The sequence below is a fragment of the Eptesicus fuscus genome, chromosome 9, assembly GCF_027574615.1.
Source record: "Eptesicus fuscus isolate TK198812 chromosome 9, DD_ASM_mEF_20220401, whole genome shotgun sequence".
In the NCBI taxonomy this organism is placed as follows: domain Eukaryota; kingdom Metazoa; phylum Chordata; class Mammalia; order Chiroptera; family Vespertilionidae; genus Eptesicus; species Eptesicus fuscus.
Window position 1 is genome coordinate 68,671,859 of NC_072481.1, and position 23,334 is coordinate 68,695,192.

At 37.1% G+C, this 23,334-nt stretch overlaps 1 protein-coding gene across 1 annotated transcript in view; it reads right to left on the reverse strand.

Annotated features, from left to right (window-relative positions):
- ZNF644 (zinc finger protein 644) overlaps positions 1 to 23,334 on the reverse strand; it is a 139,253-nt gene that overhangs the window by 23,325 nt on the left and 92,594 nt on the right. Inside the window, 4 exon segments of the mRNA XM_054721348.1 lie at positions 1,724 to 1,846; positions 3,607 to 4,215; positions 4,392 to 7,409; positions 7,412 to 7,428. Of these exon segments, the coding sequence (XP_054577323.1) occupies positions 1,724 to 1,846; positions 3,607 to 4,215; positions 4,392 to 7,409; positions 7,412 to 7,428 (3,767 nt within the window).

Here is a 23,334-nt window from a genome sequence, read left to right on the forward strand (position 1 = left end):
TAAGCAGTTCTTTCTATGTTTTGCAAGATTTTCACATGAGGTAAAAGCATCTTTTAATGGACTATAAAATCTGTACTAATACATTTGACTTGGTGAATATTTGAGTAATGTATCTGAATTAACAGAATAGAACATTTTCTAAAATCCTCTGAAATCTAATCCAGGCCTAACCATTTTTTGGATCCTTGCTTTTACTAATTAGACTCTTGTTTATTCAGTCTCACCAGAATGCTCCCCACCTTAAACCCAACTTTATTTTAGGATTTTCAATTACTTTCATTCTATGTGTGGTAGATAACAGTGATTAAAACAAAGGTCTAGAGTAAGTCAGCCTTGATTTGAATTTCAAATTTGCTATTAATAACTACATAAGCTTGGGCAACTTAAGTTCTCTAAGCCTTGGTGTTTCTGGTAAAACTGAGAGAATTACAGTACATACAATTCATGGTGGTTGTAAAGATAAATGTTATGTGTATAAGCTGCGTAGCATAGTGCCTGCCTGACACAATAGTAAGTGTTCAATAAAAGTTAGTGACTATAATAACAATGATGATTTTCTGTTTCTACCGCCTTTTATTTTCACTGCTTCCTTGCCTCTACTGTCTGCAATCACGGTTCAAGCTTGATGAAGGTAGGAGTAATATAATAAAAACTAAACCCTCACAGTTGGAGTAAAACTCTATTTCCCTCCTTTTAATATAAATGGTCAACAGTCATCCCTGGTCATTTGTATATCAAGTCAAATGACAAAGCAAAGCAGCAGAAGAAAGAAATTAGTATGAATACAAGTATTTCTTTGGTAGTAAGAACACACTGGATGTAAGCCATAGGAAGACATGAAAAGAACAAAAATTGGGAAAACAACAACTAGAAGGCAGAAAGCAAGAGAAATAAAAAGACTGGAAAGAGAATTTTAGGTGAAAGGATTAATGTAGATATATTTAGTAAAGATAGTATATGTAAGAGAAATGGGATTTGCTAAAGCAGAGTAGCTTGAAAAGCTACAAATGAAAAGAGCAACACATTTTGTAGTGTAAGCAGCAGTACTATACATGAGTAAGCTAATAAAAATTTCACAAACTAGCAATATGAAGAGGTATCTGCTAACCAACCAAAAATAACACAGAAATGTGCATGTTAACATTTATGTGGATAGCTATATTTATTTATCCTAAAGACAGTGCAGGGGCATTAAAAGAAAAATCTATTCAATTGTTAATATGAGCCATTACTAAGGCCTGCCCCTTTAAAGATTTTATCTATAGACTAATAAAAACTCATTAGTTTGCTTAGTTTTCTAATCAAGCTACATAGTTGAAATTTCATTTCTTATCTAATAAAACATTTCCCCAAGCTAGAATTACAATCTCTTTTTTTTAACCAAAAAGAATCTATTAACAAAAATAAATTTAAGAGTCAAAAGTAGTATAATTTAATGATCAATGGGAATAATATATACTCAAAAGTTCCACCCCTCTATTGGGTGGTATTTTTCCCCTAAGTCAATAAGAGCCAAAAAGAAAAAAAAAAAAACCAAAAAAGAAAAAAACTTGTTTAAATTTATATTTAACAGTTTACAAGTTGCCAAAATTTAATGCGTATTCAGACTCAACTGCTGCGTACCAAAGAAAGCCATAAATATCATCTAAATTAGCACCAGTCTGTTGAGAGAAAAAGTTCATTTATCAAACAGACTTGCTGTGTTTTATCCGTTCAAACATACCTGTACCAGTCAAAAGTCCAGCACTCTTCTTTCGTACATAAGCGCGTAAGTGGTTGGACAGGCTAACAGCACTTGTAAACGTCGTATTGCAATGCACACATGTTCTAAGCTTCACAGGCATACCTATCATTCAAAAGAAAACTATAATCCAGTTCTCACTTCAAAAAGTGAAATTTTCTTAGCTAGAAGTGTGAAGAAAAGTAGCACAATATGGATGGTTTAAAAAGCGTTCACTGAATTAGCTTAAGGAGAGGAAATTTAGTTAATTATTATTAGTTTGTAGTTAGTATTTAGAGCCAACCCATGCCCTTAGGAAAGGTGGAAGAGAAGTGTCTTGAACCTTGGAATTTCTCTAGACTTAACACCTACTATCACTTTCTTGCAGATTTCTGTGTTAACGCAGATCATTTCCTAAACCTAAAATACAATCCTGTGATTTGGATAGCATAGCTCTGTTGAGAAGTTTCAAAGCTCACAGCATTATCAATTTTAAAAAATTAAAAAGTTTAGTTAACGAAGTGGTAATTGAAGTGTTTTACCCACAAAACCATAAAAGGCTCACTACCAAATTAGGCTTTCTGATGAAGGCTGGGTAAAAAGGTGGTAAAACCCACCACTGAATAGCTGTTAGACACAAAATTTTATTCAGGGCATTTTATTTTCATTGTTCTGTGCAATCAATATTGGAAGTTAATGATTTGAAGTTGTTTGCTAAATTCTTTGTGTTAAATAGATGATCAACAAACTAATATCTTAGTCATCACAGGAAAGAAAACATGTTGAAACAATAAGAAATCCCTAATTTCTCAGACAACTCTCATTCTCCCAACACATTTCAATTGGTATCTTCAACATTATGACAGCCACAATTATGCTTTATCTCTCTGAAGAGTACTACAACTTGGTTAACACAGTTAACAGAAGCCCATACAAGATAAACTACTTTTCCAGACCACTTACAGAGCAAGGTAATCTTTCCTTAAATCAAAACTGCCTTACAAATATTTGGGATGTCCCAATGTCGGCCCAAAGTAAACAAATCAACAATACAGTAATTTTATTCAGTATTAACCCACTGAGCAACTTTCACCTTAAACACATTCAACTCAGGGCTAAAATGATGAGACTCTCTAAGTTAATCTTCAACATTCTTAACCTCCAAAAGAAACCTATAAAGACACAAAATTTTTCTAGTCTAAAAGTATAATCCAGACTTAGCAATACCAAATAAAGTTTGGGTACTTTATCTACCACATCATTTGCCAACATATACAAAATACTCCTTTGAAAATGAAAAAACTATTGGTGCACAAGCACTACACTAAACCATCTGTTCTGTTCCATTAGAACACTATTGTAAAAACTAAAGCCCCAAACAAATGTTTCATACAACAGTTCTCCAAAACCAAACTATCCCACGGTACCATGAGAAACTGGAAAGGGAGAAGTTTCTTTCAGTTCATCACAACACACAACAGACACCAACCCACTCAGTTGAAAGAGTTTTTGTTTTCACTTTGTACCACTGGCAAAAAAATATGACAGGTTTTGCCTTTTGGGTAATGTTATGCTTTTGAATGTCAACCTCCCATCCACAGAACCATGCCCCAGACACAGCAAATTTTATTTTTACAGATCAGCTTTTTGTTTGTTTTTGCTTTTGTTCTCACCTTACATTTTGACCAAGAAATGAGGCACAGAGAATTCAGTACTGGTGAGCATCAACTGATGATTTTTATAGAAGTAACAGTATAACCAATTTCTGCTCTGCAAAAAAAGCAGCTTGAGAAAATTCAAAGAAAGTATTTTCTATAAATATTCCAATAAAATAAGCATAGGTAAATTGTTTAAATTATGTAAGATAGTCATAAATGTCCTCTTACCTGAGTGCATAGTCAAGTCTATTTTTTGTGGATGATACATCAATGAACTATCTTCATTTAAGGGAAGAACACATTTCTGAACAAATCTCTTTCTTGCAGTTTGATTATGGATCTTTTGAGGAAAGACAGCAGAATTCCTTTCTTCCCCCATCCTTTTATTTTTAAGCAGTTCTATCAATGTAAGAGACTGATTCCTTTTTCCACTGGGCAGTTCTGGTTTTTTTTCATCATATTCATTTATGAAACTCAGCCCTTCTTCCTCTGACGCAGACACTGATAAAGCTTCAGTCTTTAGGCCATTATGGTATGCTTCAAGAGGTATAACATTTTGAGATAGAAAGTCATCATCACTTGATACAAGTTTTTGAGCTACAAATGGTCTGGGAATAATACGACGACTGTTCAATGCCTTTAAGATTTTTTCATATTTGTCTTCATTTTGCATCATCTCATTCAGAACACAGATTGGAGATTTGTGAGCATCCCATTTGGTCTTTCCAAGTCTTTTCAGGTGGCCTCTAACATGATTTGATAATCCAATTTTAGTATCAAACCAACCTCCACAGAGCTGACAAGTGTGTTCAGAAGTGGTTTCAGACTTCTCTATAGCTAAAAAAAATTTTTTAAGAGTAATATCAGAATTTTTTATAAACTGACCATCTTAAAGCCAATTAACTCTGAAATATGAAATTATGTGATGCTAATTAAGACTTTGAGCAAAACTTTTAAATCCTTTGAATTTCAATACAGACACATTAGCCCAAAGTATCTATAGGAAAACTTACCTTTTCTAACTCGCTTAACAGGTGTCCCTGTGCCAGTTCGTTTGAAATGTTGCATTTTGTCACTGGTGGCTATTTGTTCTGGTGATACAACATGACGGGCTTCATAGCTTAATCCTGCTCTATGAAGATGTCCCCGAACATGATTAGACAATCCAACACCTGTTTCAAATGTTGCTGGGCAGTAAGGACATGATTTCTTCTCAAGAGACAAATCACTCCAATGAAAAACAGAACTATGTTTTGACAATGAAGTTTCTGCATTTTCTAAATGCTGAGAATCGTGTATGTCATGCAAAAAGTTATTAGTTCCAGCATCTTCATAATATTCAAAATAAAAGCCATCATTTTGATCATAACTAAGTGTAGCATTTTCTCCAGGCTCTTGACCTTCCACTTTGCTTTTAAATAGAGGGAATAAATTTACATGTTCTTGATTAATACCATTATAAGTTTCATCTTCTATAGCCTGTGTAGTGTAGTCACCTAACTCAACGTTATCCCAGGAACTTTCATCTTCTGTTTCATAGCTATCTTTCTTTTCAGCAGAATTAAGTTTCTGCAAAACAACAACAGTCATTTTATGCAAGAAATCTGGATAGCTATCTAAGTCTTCCCCTCCAGCAGAACTTCCCTTCTTAGATTCCCTAACTGCTCTCTTTGCAGATACACGCCTGCGGTCTTTGAAGCTTTCATGCTTTTTGGTGTTAGAGTTGTTAGAGTCTGAAATAAAACTATTGTTGTGAGAATTACTTGATGAAGAAAACAGATGTAAAGAATTTAATGAACCAGCTTCTTCTTTTTTGAAATGCAGAGGATATGATTCACCTGATTTTTTGGTCATCCTGTAGTTTGCATATTTGTGTCTATATAAATAGTTGCTATTTGCCTTGGCATTAGATTTTTCTTTTGCTGCTTGGTGGAAATACTTAGGTTTTTGGTCAATGCTGCTTTTAATCACTACAGTCTTATGAGAATTGTTTTGATTGCACACATTTACAACACCTGACTGGGCGATGCTTTTCCGAGCTTTTTGTATTCTGTGCGGCCGCTTATGTAATTTTGAAAAATTACTTGATTGTGAAGATGATCCATATGTTCGCTTTACATCTTGTTTTAAAGCAGAGTTCTTTGGAAATGTGGCTGACTGTTGCTTGCTTAATGGTTTAGTGCTCTCATTGTCTTCAGGTTCTTCAAGGATGTTACTTTTTCTTTTACCAAGTCCAAGAGCACGACCAAATGAATCAACACATGATGATGAATGCAAGTACTCCATGTGTTTTTTCAAAATACTTCTGGCTGAAGTAGTAAAAGGACACATCTTACATACGTAGGCAGCTGATTTTTTGGATGATCCTGTAACAGAGTCTTTCATGAAAGACTTTTTTTGCGTTTTTCTCTGGGCTACATCAGAACTGACAATAGGGCATTTTACCACTGCTCCATGGGCAATGCCTCGATGGCATTCCAATTCATTTTCTGTAACTGCCATGAAGTTACATTCTTCGCAGCAGTAGTACCTTTTATCTTTTTCGTGGGTTTTAGCATGCTGCACAAATGTTTTAGGGCAATTGGTACCAAATACACACTGAGGGCATTGTAATCGTGCACTTCTTCCTTCATCCTGAAGCTCTTTCAATTCACGAATTTCCTCCATCAACTTCTGTCTTCTTTCTTGGTGAATAATCATATGCTTTAGAAGTGAGTTCCGATCTCGAAATGTCCGCCCACATTCCCTACAAGCATATGGCCTTGGGACATTAAGATGGCGAAAGTGACTATTTCCATCTAAATGATACATCATATGCCTGTGGAGGTGTTTTTTCTCCCTAAAATTCACATTGCACTTTGTACAAGGGTAGAATGATGGCTCTTCGGTGCTGAAAGTAGCAGGTGACTCGGAATCATTTTCTTCACATTTTTTTTTTAAGGTACTTGAAAGAAAAGTGCTAGTATGAACAGATGAACTGTCTTCTCCACACTTATCAGGATTATAAATTAGATGTTGAAAAGCATCCACAGATTCCACATCTTCATCAGCTGTTTCAGGCTTCACTTTTGATAATGCATATTTCTGTGAGTCTATTGCTTGCAGTCCTTCATTCTGTTCCAGAAAGTCTACTTCTAGCATCTTTGACTTAGTGGGTATACAATTAGAATCACTAAAGCAATCCTCAGTATAACGAGTTATCTTGCTTACATCCATTTTTCGCTTTCTCTTTTTTTCTAGACCAACTTTAGAATGAACTGGAGCTTTATCCACTGTCTCTTCACTAGTCATAAGAAATTGAATGAACTCTTTTTGGGGGTCCCAGTTTGTATCATTTTCTGACCTAAATTCATCTGTACCTGAGGAAATGCCTGTTAATGTATTGACACAATCATCTTTTACCAATAAATCTTCACTATCCTCACCCACCTCTACTTGATTTATTAAAGTGCTATCTGACTTTATACTAATCCCTACTGAATTCTGAATGTCACAACCAACTGAAGCAGAGGTAGGTAGTTTTTTAATGGAATGGGTTGAATTCTTAGCATGTGGTACATCTGATAACAAAAACAAAACTTGGTGTTGACTTGCTTTCTGTGGTGTAGACAACTGAAGATCAGCTGCCAACTTCGAAGTTGAACAAGATTCTGTTGTTGGCTGATCCACAGGCTGTCCAGTGGTTAATGAAACACTGCCTTTATTCATATTGGAAGTCTTAGTTACGGAGGAGTGTGAAACTGGTCCATTAACAGCAGCTCCTTTAGGCAAGATAAAGTTTTCACTAGAAACAGTAGGAGCACCAGCATGTATAAATAGAGCAGACTGGCCTCCACTTAAGGCTTTTTCTGATTTGTCCTTTGACAGTTCTTCAGGCAGAGTGAACGTGTTACTATTCTGAAATGTCTGACAATCTCTTGGTTTATGAACTCCACTCTCTTTGTCTGAGATAAAATTGTTGTCATCTAGGAGTTCTTCTTTAGCACCAGTAATATCGGTGTTTATCTTCAAATCATCCATATTGTTGGCAAGCCATTTAACACATTTAGTCTAGAAAACGGAAAAAAAAAATTTAGATTTGCATGAAAAAATACTATTAGAATGTATGGAGAGTTGAAAGTACACTTTTATTAGCTTAATTATACTCTTTATATTGAAATTCTAAAATTTTCCTAAGAATAAAGAAATACTTTAAAAAATTGAAAGACTTTAAAAGTGTCTCAAAGATTAATTTTTTCTTCGTGCTCGGCAACAACTCAATACCACATATATCCAAAATCTCTAGAAAAAAGCAACATAAACACATATACAGACACACACATGATATAAATAAATATGCTACAGGTGAAAAAAACACTTTAAAATCTCATTTATAGATTGCTAATAAAAAGAAAATTATCTGACTTCAGTAGGTTTATTAGGGATAGTCCCTCTATACTAGAGTATAATGTAAATTGTTAAATACTGCAGAGAAGTAAGTTTTGTCACTTAAGAGTTCATTCCTGAAGGAAGGTAAAAAGACACTGTTCAGTAAAGAAACTTACTTGCTATCGACATCAATGGCTAATGTATCTAAGAATTTTTTTTTAATTTTTAAAAATTTAAGGATGTTTTGCTATCAATGTTTCATTCTCCTAAAATTCTAATTTAAAAATGTCTTATTCACAGGGTTTTGTTCATTCCATACATAAATTACCCTTAGTTCTAAATTAGTAAAGTTAAAATTAATAAAATTTTATGTAACTTTACATTTTCATAACCTGAGGCCCCAAATTCTAGGCATTCCCTAAAGGCAGTCTCTCATTTGTCATCTGACAGTCTACGGCAATGGCCTAAAACTTTTACTCTGAAACATTGTATGTTACGATTTTAGGTTACTTCATATTAAAATGTAGATTAAAAAATTTTAGACATTTTTGACAATAGCTGTAATCTTTATGAAAAGACAGAATATTTTTTTAAAAGACTGCTGAAAGTTTGGGAGACATACATACATACCATGGCTATAATTACTGCCCCTACTATTAAGAGTTCCCTTACACTCTGCTCTTACTCTGCACTTAGAAATGGCCACATTATACAGGGATTGTCTTTTTAAAAGAATGTAAGTTCTTAGAAGGCAGGGACTGTGACCTAGTGATATTCATGTCTCTGAAATCTAACACAGCACTTGGTATAGGTCCTCAGGCAATAAAGGAATAAAGGAATAGTGTTGAATAAAGGAATAGTGTTGAATGAATAAAAACACAACTGCAAAACCAAAGTAAAAGCTCCTAAAGTATAGAAAAACAAAACAAAACAATTTTCTTTCTATGAAATCTGGGTTGCCTATTCAAATAATGCCAATTTCATCGTGGTCCTGATTTCTTGACTCACCTATTATAGCAAGGCCTTCAAAATATCCAATAATCCTCAAATACAACTTAAAGAACCCGCTATTTGGCAACCGTAGGTATTAACTATTTGAAGTACTGGCATAAAATCCCATATTTCTTTTCATTTTGTACACAGTAGTTAAGTACAGTTCATTCATTCTCCAAATGTTTATTGAGCTTTTACTACATGCCAAGCACTGCTCTAGTATTAAGGATACATTTGTAAACAAGACAGACTAGGTTCCTCCTCGCAGATAAAGAATAAAACCTTCCATTTTTATAGTATTTTAAATTGGTATAATGAGTAATAGCACTTTAAGACAGCAGGAAGTTACAACCCAAAAATTAGAAATAAAACATTTTCAATTAAGTGTATTGTTTCTAATATCTTCTAGGTTACCAATTTTGGAAAAACATCAAGTTTAATTCAAAAATAAAAAAAATTTTCTAATTACTTCTTTATTTCAGAACTTGGAACAAGCACTTATAAATACAACCTTATCTTATGAACAGATGTGTTCTTTCATACAACATACATTACAAATATCTTTCTTTGGCATTATTATTTATACCAACAATCCTTTTTCCGCCCCTCATAGGTCTTAGTATTCTGTTCTGAGATTGGCAAACTTCCAAATTAATAAAAACAGACTTTCAATAAGATCATATTCAATGATATCACCCCAAAATGGTGCTAATGCAGCACCCAGCAGGAGTCTGTTCATCACATACACAGAAGTTAAAAATGGGCAGCACATAAACATGTGTTAGGATAGAGTGTGCAAATGTCAGTGAAAAGAAAAGCAAACACTGATCATATACTATTATCCATTCCTGATATTTCTCATTACATTTGGTATGAAAAGTCAAATGCTCAAATAGGAACAATCTTACATAAATCCGAAATGGACAACAAAATTTTTTAAAACTAGACTGAAAGACACTTACTTTTTGTTCCTACTTATTATAATCACAGAGGTAGACAAATATATGCTCAGTCAATCTGAAAGCCTATATTAGCTTTTCTCAACAGGAAGCAACGTTGCTAACGAAGTGGTAAATTCAGTGTTAATGAGTGGCTTCACTGTTACCACCTCAGAGGTAAAACCTTCCATGTTCCATGTTCTACCCATCTGTTCTGGTGTTAGAGGTTCAGAGATAGAACAGACGTTTCCCATTTAAAGCAACTTCATTGGTAACCCCTGAACAGCAGGGTGACAAACTACATTCATGTCGGCTTGGAGACTGCATCCTCATTACCAGAATGGCTTTATAAGAGTCTTACATAAGTTCACATTCTGAAGATATCAAACTGTTTTGCTCAGAAACATAAAAAGAATATATGTACCTAACAGATCTTTTCTTTACAAAATACATCTAGCAAATAGAAAAACAAAAGATCAAATTAAATATTTAAAAAAATAAAATGAGGTCTTTAACAATCCAAGTTTTACTTCACACCTATATAATGAAAAATACGACTTGCCCCCAAACTAATGATTGTCAATCTCTACTCAAAAACAGATAAGTTACTCTTTTTCAGAATTTTTATTATTAATACACAAATATTAAAAATCTACTCCATCAGTTAAGTTATAAGCACTTCACTCACTAAGCTGGTATTTTAGCAACAATGAACAATTTTCCTGTTTTAATTTTCAGAATTTATTTTAACTGAAAATGTTCAAAATACATTTTTAATAATACTCAAGACTCAGCTGTTGCATCGAGATACAATGCAAAACAATGGATCATCAAAACACATTGTACTGAATGGATCTAGAATTTTAACATAAAAATTATTTCCCTACATTCATGGCTGATTATGTGACATCCAGGCAAGAAAGCATTTGACCTGTAAGCTAATTTCACACTGTCTCATATAGCTTTTTCAACTGTCTTTACATAGTCAAATATACATAACAGAGCCACCAACACCATTTTATGTTAATATTATTGTTAAGTAGGGGATATACTTGAAGATAGGCATTATTCATTAAGTTTAAAAAAAGGGAAACTAATAAATTAATAAACAAACTAATGTTATATATATATTGTTTGGAACCCCTAAATTTCAATGAATTTGCTGTGTCACTGTGTCCTTCGTGTAATCACATAATCATAGAAATTTTCTTTTAACTAAATTTTAAAATGTTCTTTTAGAAAACTCACACACTTTATAAAAAGCTGCAAATGGAATTTTAAATCTACATAAAACATATTTCACTGTCTAGAAAACCATAATGAGTTCTACAGCTATAACTGCCTGTAGTTATATACTGTGAGCATTAAAAAAAAGCACAAAGGTCAGATCTGTCTTCAAGATGACAGATCATCACTTATATGCCTGAAGCTAGACTTATTGTCTCAGAAATTTCAAACATCAGTATTTTTGCAAACTATCAGCACTTGTTATAACACCCTCACTACACTACATCTTGAGGTTACTATAGAAGAAATGAGGTGATAATTGCATATTAACATAATTATTCTGTAATCCCTCTGAGCAAGCTTTCTAGGTCACTCAGTAATTCAGATTATATACAATCTTCCTGTCATCTAATCTATGCTGTCCACTTTCTGTTCATGAATAATTCTTTTTCTGATAGAAAATAAGCTTAATTTCATTCTTTTATGTACATTATTAATTGTATTTATTGCAAGTAGGTTAATATTTTGTGGGTACTTATTACATTATGCCAACCTTTGTCATGCAGTATAATTTCACACAAAAATATAGTACAATTTGTCATTGTTCTATATTAGTTCATTAAAAACTATATTGTACAGCTATAAATAAATTATAGTGTTGCCCACTAGCTGAGTTACAGTTAGGATTTGTCAAATTTTCACAAATCCTATGTCCATTTAAATTATCCTTGAGAACACATGACAACTTCAGTTAATCATATATGCAACTGGGTTAAGAAGAGAAAACCATTCACAACTGTTATTCTAATTACAAAACAAACCTTAACTGAAATACTATATCTAAGATTATCTTAGTATTTACGCCTATATATATTATACACAATGTACAAATGTATACCTACTTCTCATCTACTTTATAACTCAAGTGAAGAAGAGTACACTGTATATCCATAATATTGAGAGGAAACACTAAAAAAATACAAAACATTCATAAGAGTTTCAACATGCCACATGATGAAATAAGGAGAAAACTTGGTATGCTTAGCCTAACAATTAGTCAATACAATTAACAATCTTCAAATGTTTGAAACTTTGGAGTACAGAAGGAAGAATACATAATAATGTGTTTGAATCATAAAAATGTAGATTTCATCCCAAGAATAAGAAAAACTAGAAACAGGAATAATTCAATATTACAAAGGGCTGTCTTACACAACAGTGGACTGAATGGCTCAGCATGTTGAACTATTTGTTAGGAACAATGCAGAAGGGAATATGGCATTGGAGATTGGATAAAATAATTTTTAAGGCCCTTCCTCATATGTAATTTATATTTAATGTTTGCGTACTACATTATTAACATTTTATATTATTTGAAATAATGAGCTAAAAACAGAAGTGAAATATACTACTGGATTTTAAAAACATTCTCTAAATTCAAAATTACCTGAAATAAGCCTTTAGTCAACCTGTAACATGTTAATGAGCTGATTTTTGAACAAGGAAAAGTATGGCACCAAATGACTCACACACTGAGGCCACAGAGCTCTTTTAACAATTGAACTGCTAACAAGTTTTTACTTATTACATGTACAATTTTGTAGTTTCATTTATAAAACCAGAAATATTTTTATAGTGAATTGAAATAGTTACAAAATTTCACCCAAATTTATACAAGATAGATAATATTTAGAACATGCAAGTACTTATTAATAATCAAATGTATAGCTCTATTCAAGCTAATATGACTTAAAAAATTTTCTTTACTCATAGGAAGAGAGAATGAGGGCATAGTTAAAAGTAGCAATTTTGAACCATAATTACAGAATGCATGACTTTTTAAAAAATATATTTTTATTGATTTCAGAGAGGTAAGGAGAGGGAGAGAAAGAAACATCAATGATGAGAGAGAATCATTGATTGGCTGCCTCCTGCATGCCCCCACCACTGGGGATCAAGCCTGCAGCCCAAGCATGTGCCCTTGACCGGAATCGAACCTGGGACCCTTCAGTCTGCAGGCCGACTTATCCACTGAGCCAAACCAGCTAGGGCATGATTTTCAATTTATTCAACCCATAAAATCAAAATGTTATCAATAATACACTATTATTTAATAAAAGAAAACTACAGCACATTTAAAATTGAGATTACAGGGAAATTTTTAATTATTCTTAACACTAATCAAATGGTATTGCTGGCAGTTTTTGTTTTTTTTTAATTACAGTACTGCTATCTAACTGAGGAAGGCCATACAAGATACATATGTATGAAAAATTGCTATCAATAAAAAGTAATACATTTTGTCCCCAGTGAATAATAAGAATTATATATTCTGTAGTTCAGAGGAGGTAGAAGATACTATAAAATACCATGGCTAAGAAAAGCCTCACAGAAAAGAGAGGGTTTGGGCTAAATTTTATACTGCAGTGCCAAGAGACTCTTTGGAGGTAGACATGCCTGGGTCTGAAAAATGGTTCCATAACTTTTAGCTTGGGGTAAAGTTACTCCACTTTCCTTAAATTTCCATGGCTTTATCAATAAAATAAGGATAAAGTCTACTTATAAGATTTTGAGGATTAAATAAAACAATGTACATAAAGCAAGTAGCACAGGGCCTGGCATTTAGTAATTACTCATTATGTGTAATTCCCTATGACCCTTGCCATTAACTTATTTCATTTATGGAACGATGACAGTGAATTTCTGTACTGCTCCTACTGATGGAGGCCCTTACAAGCAGAAATTTATTCTGGGAGGAGATACCTGGGACTTTATACTACTCCCAGGGTAAAATAAACAGGATAAATGGGCAGAAGCTGAAGAGTTAGAAGAAGAAGCGTATCTTAAAGAGTTCCTGAGGCTAGAATAACAACATTCTTGTGGGGATAAAGCAGGGCTTCAGTGAAATAATCTTATACAGTAGGTCCTTGGGTTATGTCGGAGATCCGTTCCTACGGCACCACGTAACGCGATTTTCGCCGTAAGTCGGAACCCATCTACATAAGCACCTACGTCACTCACATGGAGCACATACACAGCAGTAATGAAGTGAAACGGTAAAAAGAATTTAAAAAAAAGATAATAATCCCTGACCTTTACTTGTGGTAAATAAATAATAAAAACACAAAGCACATATGTACATACGTCGAAATGACAGAACTTTTTTTATAAATAAATGGTGGGAGATGGTGACGTAACCACGAAACGACGTGCACAGAGTCCGACGTAACCGAGGATTGCCTGTATAATAAAAGCCCAATATGCTAAGTGGCTGACCATCCAACTGTTTGACCAGTCGCTATGACGCACACTGACCACCAGTGGCAGACGCTCTGACCGGTAGGTTAGCTTGCTGCTGGGGTCCGGCAGATCAGGACTGGGCGAGACAGTCCAGACACACCCTGTAGCCCTCCTGCGGTCCTTCCCCGGCCGGCCAACCTTCCATGGTCCCTGCCTGTCCAGCTGGCCCTGATTGGCTCCAATCAGGATTGGGCAAGATGGACTAGACATGCCCTGGAGTCCTCCTGAGGTCCCTCCACAGCCCGATCATGCACCGGTGGGGTCCCTCGGAGAGTTGGTTTCAGCCCGATCCCCGCAGGCCAGGCTGAGGGACCCCACTGGTGCATGAATCCATGCACTGGGCCTCTAGTCTATATATATATATATATAAAAGCCTAAGCGTCCGAACAAGTGGAATGACCGGTCGCTATGACACGCACTGACCACCAGGGGGCAGACGCTCAACACAGGAGTTACCCCCTGGTGGTCAGTGCACTCCCACAGCAGGAGCACCACTCAGCTGAGACCCGTCCCAGGCAGCCCACCAGCCTGCCAGCAGCTACTCACTCCCTCAGTAGTCCTGCAGGTCCAATCTCCAGAGAATGGACCAGGCACTGACGGACCAATGCCGCTGGCACAATACCAACAGCACCGTTGGCCTCCTGGAAGTTGGCCTCAGGCACCACAGCTGCTTCCCCTCCCTAGATGCTCTGCAAGGAAGAAACAATATAAAAGTGGCCGCCAGCTGGCTCCCGACAACTGGCGTGAATGTCAGTGGGATGGATCCGGATCCCAGGCTGTCAAGGGTGTCCCACAGCCCACTCGGAGAGCCGATAGCATCCTGGCCCCTCCCTACCTCCTTCAGGAGCCCACCCATGCACGAATTTGTGCACTGGGCCTCTAGTATTTAATAAGCAATCAGGGGAATTACAGTGCTTGACTCAGTGCTCTAAGGAAAAAGGTCATGAAGTGGCCACTCAGTATTTAGAAGTTTCTGATTCCTTAAGGTCTATCAAGGAGATGAATTTACCTTCCCTCTCTCATAAAACACCATGAAATGAAAGCAGATGGACTAGAAGAGAAAGATATACCAAGGTAGCTAAAACCATAACTAGAATAGTCACTGAGAAGGAGTGTGAAAAGAATGGAATGATAATGTCAAAACAAACAAATAAGAAAACTAAAACCAGGTTTCAGCCCCAGCTGGTTTGTCTTAGTGAATAGAGTGTCGGCCTGTGGATTGAAGGGTCCCAGGTTCGATTCCAGTCAAGAGTACATGGCCGGGTTGCGGGCTTGATCCCCAACAGGGGGGGCGTGCAAGAGGCAGCCAAACAATGATTCTCTCTCATCATTGATGTTTCTATCTCTCTCTCCCTTTCCCTTCCTCTCTGAAATCAAGAAAAATATATTTTAAAAATAAATAAATAAAGCCAGAATACAAAAGAATATAAATTAGAATAGTATATTTTGTCAAGACTAAGTGTTAAGTCAATGGAGTAATAACTTAAGAGTTTGGAGTAAAATTATTTTGACTACAGAATCTTCTATGGAGAAACAATACATAATATTCAAATGTGGGGACACACAGCCTCTAAATGTTACCCACTCACCTACCATCTCAGAAAACATTTTCTACAAGGTTGAATGTAAGGGGATCTAAAAATGGCTGAAATTAGTGTGCTAAGTATATATTTTATTATTTTATACAATAACTAGAGGCATGGCGCACGGATTTGTGCACCGGTGGAGTCCCTCGGCCGGGCCTGCAGGGATTGGGCACAAACCAGCTCTCCAACATCCCTTGAGAGGTCCCGGATTGTGAGAGGGCGGTTCTCAGGTGACACACCCTGGAATCGGACTCCCTCCTCTCTGGTTCTGGTGCATCACCTGAGAACTGCAGCTGCCAAGTCACTGCAGCTCAGCAGCTCCTGCCCCCCTGGTGGTCAGTGTGCATCATAGCTACGGTCGGCCGGTCGCTTAAGCTTTTGTATACACTGAGTGGCCAGATTATTATGATCTCTGAATGCATAATAATCTGGCCACTCAGTGTGTGTGTGTGTGTGTGTGTGTGTGTGTGTGTGTGTATACATATATTAGGGGCCCAGTGCATGAACTCGTGCATGGGTGGGGTCCAGCCAGCCTGGCCAGGTGGAGGGGACATGAGTGGTTGGCCGGCCTGCCTGCTGGTCAAACTCCTGGTCAAGGGGACAATCTGCATATTAGCCTTTTATTATATAGGATGTACACTGAGTGGCCAGATTATTATGCATTCAGAGATCATAATAATCTGGCCACTCAGTGTATATAGGTAAGGTTTTAGATATTATTCATTAATAGTGATTGAAATTATAAATTAAATGTTTCTTAAAATTACAAGGTTCATCACTAGAAGAATAAAATAAGAAATAAAATATACTCAATATATGTAGTATCTTCAGATTTAAATTAAAAAGTACAATATGTTTTGAGTGGGAAGCTGACAAAAAACTTTGAAATGAAAAATTACTAAAACAAAAACAAAACTCAACCCCTCCCCCCCAAACAACCCTCAGTAGGTAAGTGGAAGAGCAGTGTGAAGACAGATGAAGAAATGAAGTATTCTTCCAGAACATAGATTTTGTTTAAGGGGCAAGAAGAGAGTCCGACTGGTATGGCTCAGTGGTTTAGCATTGACCCCTGAAACAGGAGGTCACAATTTGATTCCCAGTCAGGGCACATGCCTGTGTTTCGGGCTTGATCCACAGTGAGGGGGCATGCAGGAGGCAGCCAATCAATGATTCTCTCTCATCATTGATGTTTCTATTTCTCCTTCTCCCTTCCTCTCTGAAATCAGTAAAAATATGTATTTTTTTCAAGAATCAATATAATTAGTGAGCAATTAAACCACTAACACATGCAATTAAATCTAGGAACTGTTGATAATATTCAAAATGAATTCCTAAGAAATGAAATTATATAATATTTAATAACATGAGAATTAAAATCCCAAGAAGACTTCAACATGGGAGGTTAGACTAATGGACACTGATTAAAAGAAAATCTTTAAAAAAATGTGTTAAAATGTTACAAATAACTAATTAAAATAGTGAAATAATATATATAATTTCAAATCATTAGCATTAAAAAAATGAAAATTTTACTGACCCATTAAAAATAAAAAGCAACAATGGAACACAGCAAACAGAAAATAAAAATAAGAAAGCAGGAAAAGTACAAACACATCAGTTTTCACATTTATTGTGAATATATTAAGAAAAAGGCATTCATATTTATTTTGTTTTTAAGGATGCTATATGTTGTTTATAAAAGAAATACCAAGATTAAAAATAAGATTATGAAACAACAAACTATGTAAATGTTAATAATAAAAAAGATATCTCTACTATCAAAAATATCAAATGAAGTTTAAGGCAAACAGCACTAAACCCGCTAAAGATGAAAATTACACAATAATATAGTATACCAATAATTAGTACATATTAATAATACATACCAAGAATATACAATATTCATTACTCCATTTGCACACAATCAAATGGATATAAAATATATAAATCAAACTTTTATAAGTATTAGAAGAAACTGACAGTTACAAAGGGAGGCTTTAAAAAATTCTCTACAAAATTCATCAAACAGATCAAGGAGAATATTCTAGTTTCCCATCTCTTCTTCTTCTTCTTCTTCTTTTTAAATTTCTTTATTGATTAAGGTATTACATATGTGTCCTTATCCCCCCGTCAAAACTTCTTTTTAATTAATTTTGGGGAGAGAGAAAGACAGAGAGAGAAACATTGATGTGAGAAACATCAACTGGTTGCCTTCCATGGCGACCAGGGATTGAACCAGAAACCTTGGTATATGCCTTGACAGGAAATCAAATCCATCACCTTTTGGTGTATGGGACGACACTCCCATCAACTGAGCCATACCAGCCAAGGCACCACCTCCTCTTTTAAGATCACTTTTCTCTCACTTTACAAAAGAAAGGTTCCCAAACACAAATTTGCAATCTTCTCCTTCCCAGCAGTTGTTCAGGTCAATAACCTTGGAGCAATCTTCTGTATTCTCTTGTATTCACACTTCATATCCAAACCATCAGGAAATCCTATTTCTACTATCTTAAAATTACATCCAGAATACCGTCACTTCTCACTACTGCTACATCTAGGTCCACTATTGTCTCTCCCCTGTATTATTTCAACACCTTCCTAATCTGGTCTTAGTGCATCTTCCTTTATGTGTTCTCAATACCACAAATCCTTTTAAAACCTAAGACATATAATATTCCTCAGAACCCTTCAGAGGCTCCCTGTGTTTTTTTCTCTGAGATAAACAACTTAAAAATGCCATCATTTTTCAAACTTCTCTTAGGGGATATGACAAAAAGAAGTTTAAAGACCACTGATTGAATACATAAGAGTTCTATACAAGAAACAGACATTGTTATTTATAAACTAAAGTGGAACATTTATAAAATCTAGTATAGCCCGGCTAGCCTGGCTCAGTGCTTGAGTGTCGACCTATGAACCAGGAGGTCAAGGTTCAATTCCCGGTGAGGGCACATGCCTGGGTTGCGGGCTAGATCCCCAGTGTGGGGCCTACAGGAGGGCAGCCAATCAATGATTCTCTCTCATCATTGATGTTTCTATCTCTCTCTCCCTCTCCTTTCCTCTCTGAAATAAATAAATAAATAAATAAATAAATCTATTATAATGACCACAGAAAAAATTCAAACAGAGATAGAAATCATATAGATCATATTCTCTGGACACCAGGCAACAAAACTATAAATGAGATACAGTTAAAGAGTTAAATATCGTGTTAACTGTATAGCAATACAACTGAAAAAAAATCTACTAAAAAAATAAATAAAGAGTTAGTGAACTAGAGAAAGGTCAGAACAAAAAATCTAGAATGAGCAAAGAGAGACAAAAGGATGGAAAATGAAGAAAAGAAGCCCAAAAAAAAGATACAGTGAAAAGATCTATTTAGTGGAAATCCCAGAAATAGGGAGAAAATGGAACAGAACCAAAGCTTGAAGAGATAATGACTGATAATTTTATAAAACTGACATCAAGCCATGGTTTCTGGAAGCACCAGGAACTCTAAGATGGATAAATAAAAAGAAAATTACACCTAAGATACATCACAGTAAAACTGATGACAATGAAAGACAATGAGAAAATCTTAAAAGTAATCACAGAAAAAAGAATGCCTACAAAGAGACATTAAGTAGACTTAGAAAGGAAAAAAAGCAGCTCCTGACGTCCAACAACTAATCTAATACTTTCAACTAAATCATATTGTTTTCCTGTTAAATATAAAAAAATCTCACAAAATATTCACTTCAGACAAGGTTGTGAAACACAAACTACCAACACGCCTTTCTTTCACTAAATGAGTCGATTGCTGCCTTTACCATCAATGAAAGCTTATCTCCGCCTCTGAAGGCCTTACTTACAGATAAAATTTATTAAGAAGGCTATCGTCATATGAATGAAAACAAAACACAACATACCAAAACTTATGGAATACAGCAAAAGCAGATTCAGAGGGAAAATTATAGCTGTAAATGCCTACATTAAAAGAAGTCCCTAGGCCACGTGCCCCTGGGCCCGGGTGAGGCTGGGTCCCGGGCCGGGTGAGGCCGCACGCCCCTGGGTCCGGGTGAGGCCACGCGCCCCGGGGCCCGGGGTGATGCTGGGTCCCAGGTCCAGGTGAGGCCGCGCCCCTGGGTCTGGGTGAGACCAAACCAGAGGGAGTCGGACCTGCATTACCACCATTTGTCCACCATCCAGAGCTGAAAAGTCAGTGCCGACATGTACACATAAGGAACTGGTGGACATTGAAATTGGGTCTCAAAAGAACTTTTGGTCCAGAAAGAAACTCACTACAGACTGATTCATTTGCCTGTCAGCATAACTATTATTGCTCATCTCACATTCGGTTCTTATAAGTATACTAGAGACCTGGTGCACGAAATTCGTGCACTGGGGAGGGTGTCCCTCAGCCCAGCTTGCACCCTCTCTAATATGGGACCCCTCGGGGGATGTCCAACTGCAGGATTAGGCCCGATTCCTGCAGTTGGACATCCTTCTCACAATCTGGGACTGCTGGCTCCTAACTGCTCACCTACCTGCCTGATTGCCCCCTAACTGCTTCCTTGCTGGCCTGATTGACCCCTAACTGCTCCTCTGCGGGCCTGATTGCCCCCAAATACCCTCCCCTGCTGGCCTGATCACCCCCAAGGCTTTTATTAGTATAGATATGACCCTGCACAGAAAATTTTACTAACTCTGCTTTACAATAAGGGCTTGACGATTGAATCATTAGGACCAGACACCAAGATTTCCTTTCTTTGAATAGTGGAGGGAATAATTATCTTGTCTTTAAGTTGCCCGGAAATTAAAATGAGATAATGACTTAGAAAAGTATAAAAGCATCACATAAAGACAACTGTCTTTTTAATGAAGTGGCAAAATGAAAAACACTTTTTATTCTCCCCTTCCTTCCTTTACAGCTTTTATTTAAACTTTGAAATTTATAAAAATTTCACTCCAATTTTCATTTCTTTACATTCAACATTATTTTGTATTGGTTTCAGGTTTTATATTAGTTACAGAATAGTGGTTAGACAATCATATACTTTACAAAGTGTTCCCCGATATTTCTAGTACCCACCTGGCATCATACCATCATTACAACACTACTGACTATATTCCCTATTTAAGTGACAATGGGTTTACAGGTTCCATTCAATCTTTCTTTTGTGTTTTTTGTCCTTCCTTTTCTTTCTCACTTCTTCCCTCATTTTCTTTATATAGTATCTCAATTGGCCATCAAAGCTCAGTGAAGGCACTGGGACACGCTTCATCCATTTTACAGACCAGGAAACTGAGGCCAATTCCAGTTGGCTGTGGAACTTGACTCAGGAAGCCCTCAGAGCACACAGGAAGCCCTCAGAGCCATGCTCTTTGCGCTTCCTAAGGGGCAGCGGCCCAGCAAACAGAACAAACCTTCCAGTCAGGCTTCCGAGCCTCTTTCTCAAGCACCTCTTCATTGCGGATGCTCCACATTCTTTCCTCTCCCCCCATTCTTTACTGCCCCCCCTTCTCCAAAGCAGGTGGAAGGCTTCCTACTCACTGCCTAGGCATGCTCTGCTATGGGGCAGGGTGTAGCGAGCTTGCTTTTGGGTGAAGGCAGGAGCAGTAGTCACTGCCTCTGAAGTGTGAAGGCCGCCTGAGCAAGGCCCATTAGCACTGGGAGCTTCTCTGAATCACGTCAGTCAGTCCAGTACCCTGCAGTGCAGCACCCCTTCACTGAGGTGGCTCCACCCCTCAACCCCCGCCTCAGGGGTGAGGGTCCTTGCCCCTCTGCCAGGAGTCCTTCCATGCCCCTTGATCCCTGGCTGTGCCCACCCACATCTTGGGGGCACTGCAGAACCTCTGTCTCTCTGCAGATCAGGCAGATCCCTGCCCTAGGTCTCCGCAAAGCTATGAATCTGTGGCCAGAGGCCTGGTCTGGGTCTCAGCAACCACATGCCTGCAATGTTCCCAGGGACCCTGGGAGGGGCTGGGCGAGTCCTGCCACACCCCCCCCAGGGTGGCGATCGCCCCTGGATACCCCGGGAGCGCCTGGCTCGGCCCGGACACGTCCCCCTCCCCCCCCTCGGTGGCGATCGCCCCCGGATACCCCGGGAGCACCTGGCTCGGCCCGGACACGCCCCCCCCCCCCCCACGGTGGCGATCGCCCCCGGGACCCCCGGAACTAAGAGGATTGGGCGCCGCCATCTTGGTCTTCTCAACGGCCGGAGAGGCCACCCGGAGTCCCGCCCCCAGCCTCTCGCAGGCCTAATCATGGGCATAGCGGAGGTGCGGTCAATTTGCATGTTTCTCTATTATAAGGTAGGATTTCTAGTAACACATGATCTCACTCATCTAGAGGAAATGATGAACAACATAGACTAATGAACAAGAACAGACCCAGAAACAAGGAGGCATTGATCGGACTGTCGGGCCTCAGAGGGAGGGGAGGGAAGGGTGGGGGTAGGGGGGAGAGATCAACCAAAGGACTTGTATGCATGCATACGAGCCTAACCAATGGTTAAGGACAACAGGGGGGTGGGGGCATCCATGGGGAGGGGTGTGGGATGGGAATGGGGGGATGAGGACAAATATGTGACACCTTAATCAATAAAGAAATTTTAAAAAAAAGTCCCAAATCAATAACCTAGTTTTAGACTTTAAGGAACTAAAAATGATCAAACTAAACTCAAAGCCAGCAGATTAAAGGAAATAATAAATATTAACAGGTAAGAGAATATAAAAATGAAATCAAATCCAAAGTTGGTCCTTTTAAAAGATCAACAAAACTGACAAAGATACTAAGAAAAAAAAGATGCAAATAACTAAAATCAGAAAAAAACATGGGAACATTATACGGAGCTTAGAGAAATTAAAAGAATTGTCACAAAATACTATCATTTAATCTAAATTGTCTAATTGAATGCTATCCAATTAGACAATTTAGATTAAAATGAACAAATTCCCAGAAACACACAAATTATCAATCCTTACTCAAGAGGAAATAGAAAATCTAAACAGATCTATAACAGGTAAAGGGACGGAATCATTAATCAAAAATCTCCCAAAAAGAAGTTCAGGACCAGATGGTTTCACTGGCAATTCAACCATTTAGAGGATTAACACCAATCTTTCACAAACTTACAAAAATAGAAGACAGAGCACTTCCTAACACATTCTATGAGGCCAGCATTACTCTAAAACAGCAATTGTTTTAACTGATGTGCCACAAAAATTTTTAAAACATGCAATACCTGACGTCTTAGGGGCACTGACCTCTTTCCCCTTAGATTGCCAAATAAGAAACTGACAACAACCAACACAACAACAACTGTCTAGTATGAATAAAATTATACTTATTTTTTTGTCAGATCAGCAAAAATTATATTTTTGGTGTGCTGGGGCTGCAGAATTTCAGTAATTAGTTTATGTGTGCCATGAGATGAGAAAACCTCTGCCCTGAAACAAATCCAGTTATCAAAAGTAAACCATACTAATACACCCTTATAAATGTGGATGCAAAAATTCTCAACAAAATACTACCAAACTGAACCCAACAGTACATAAAA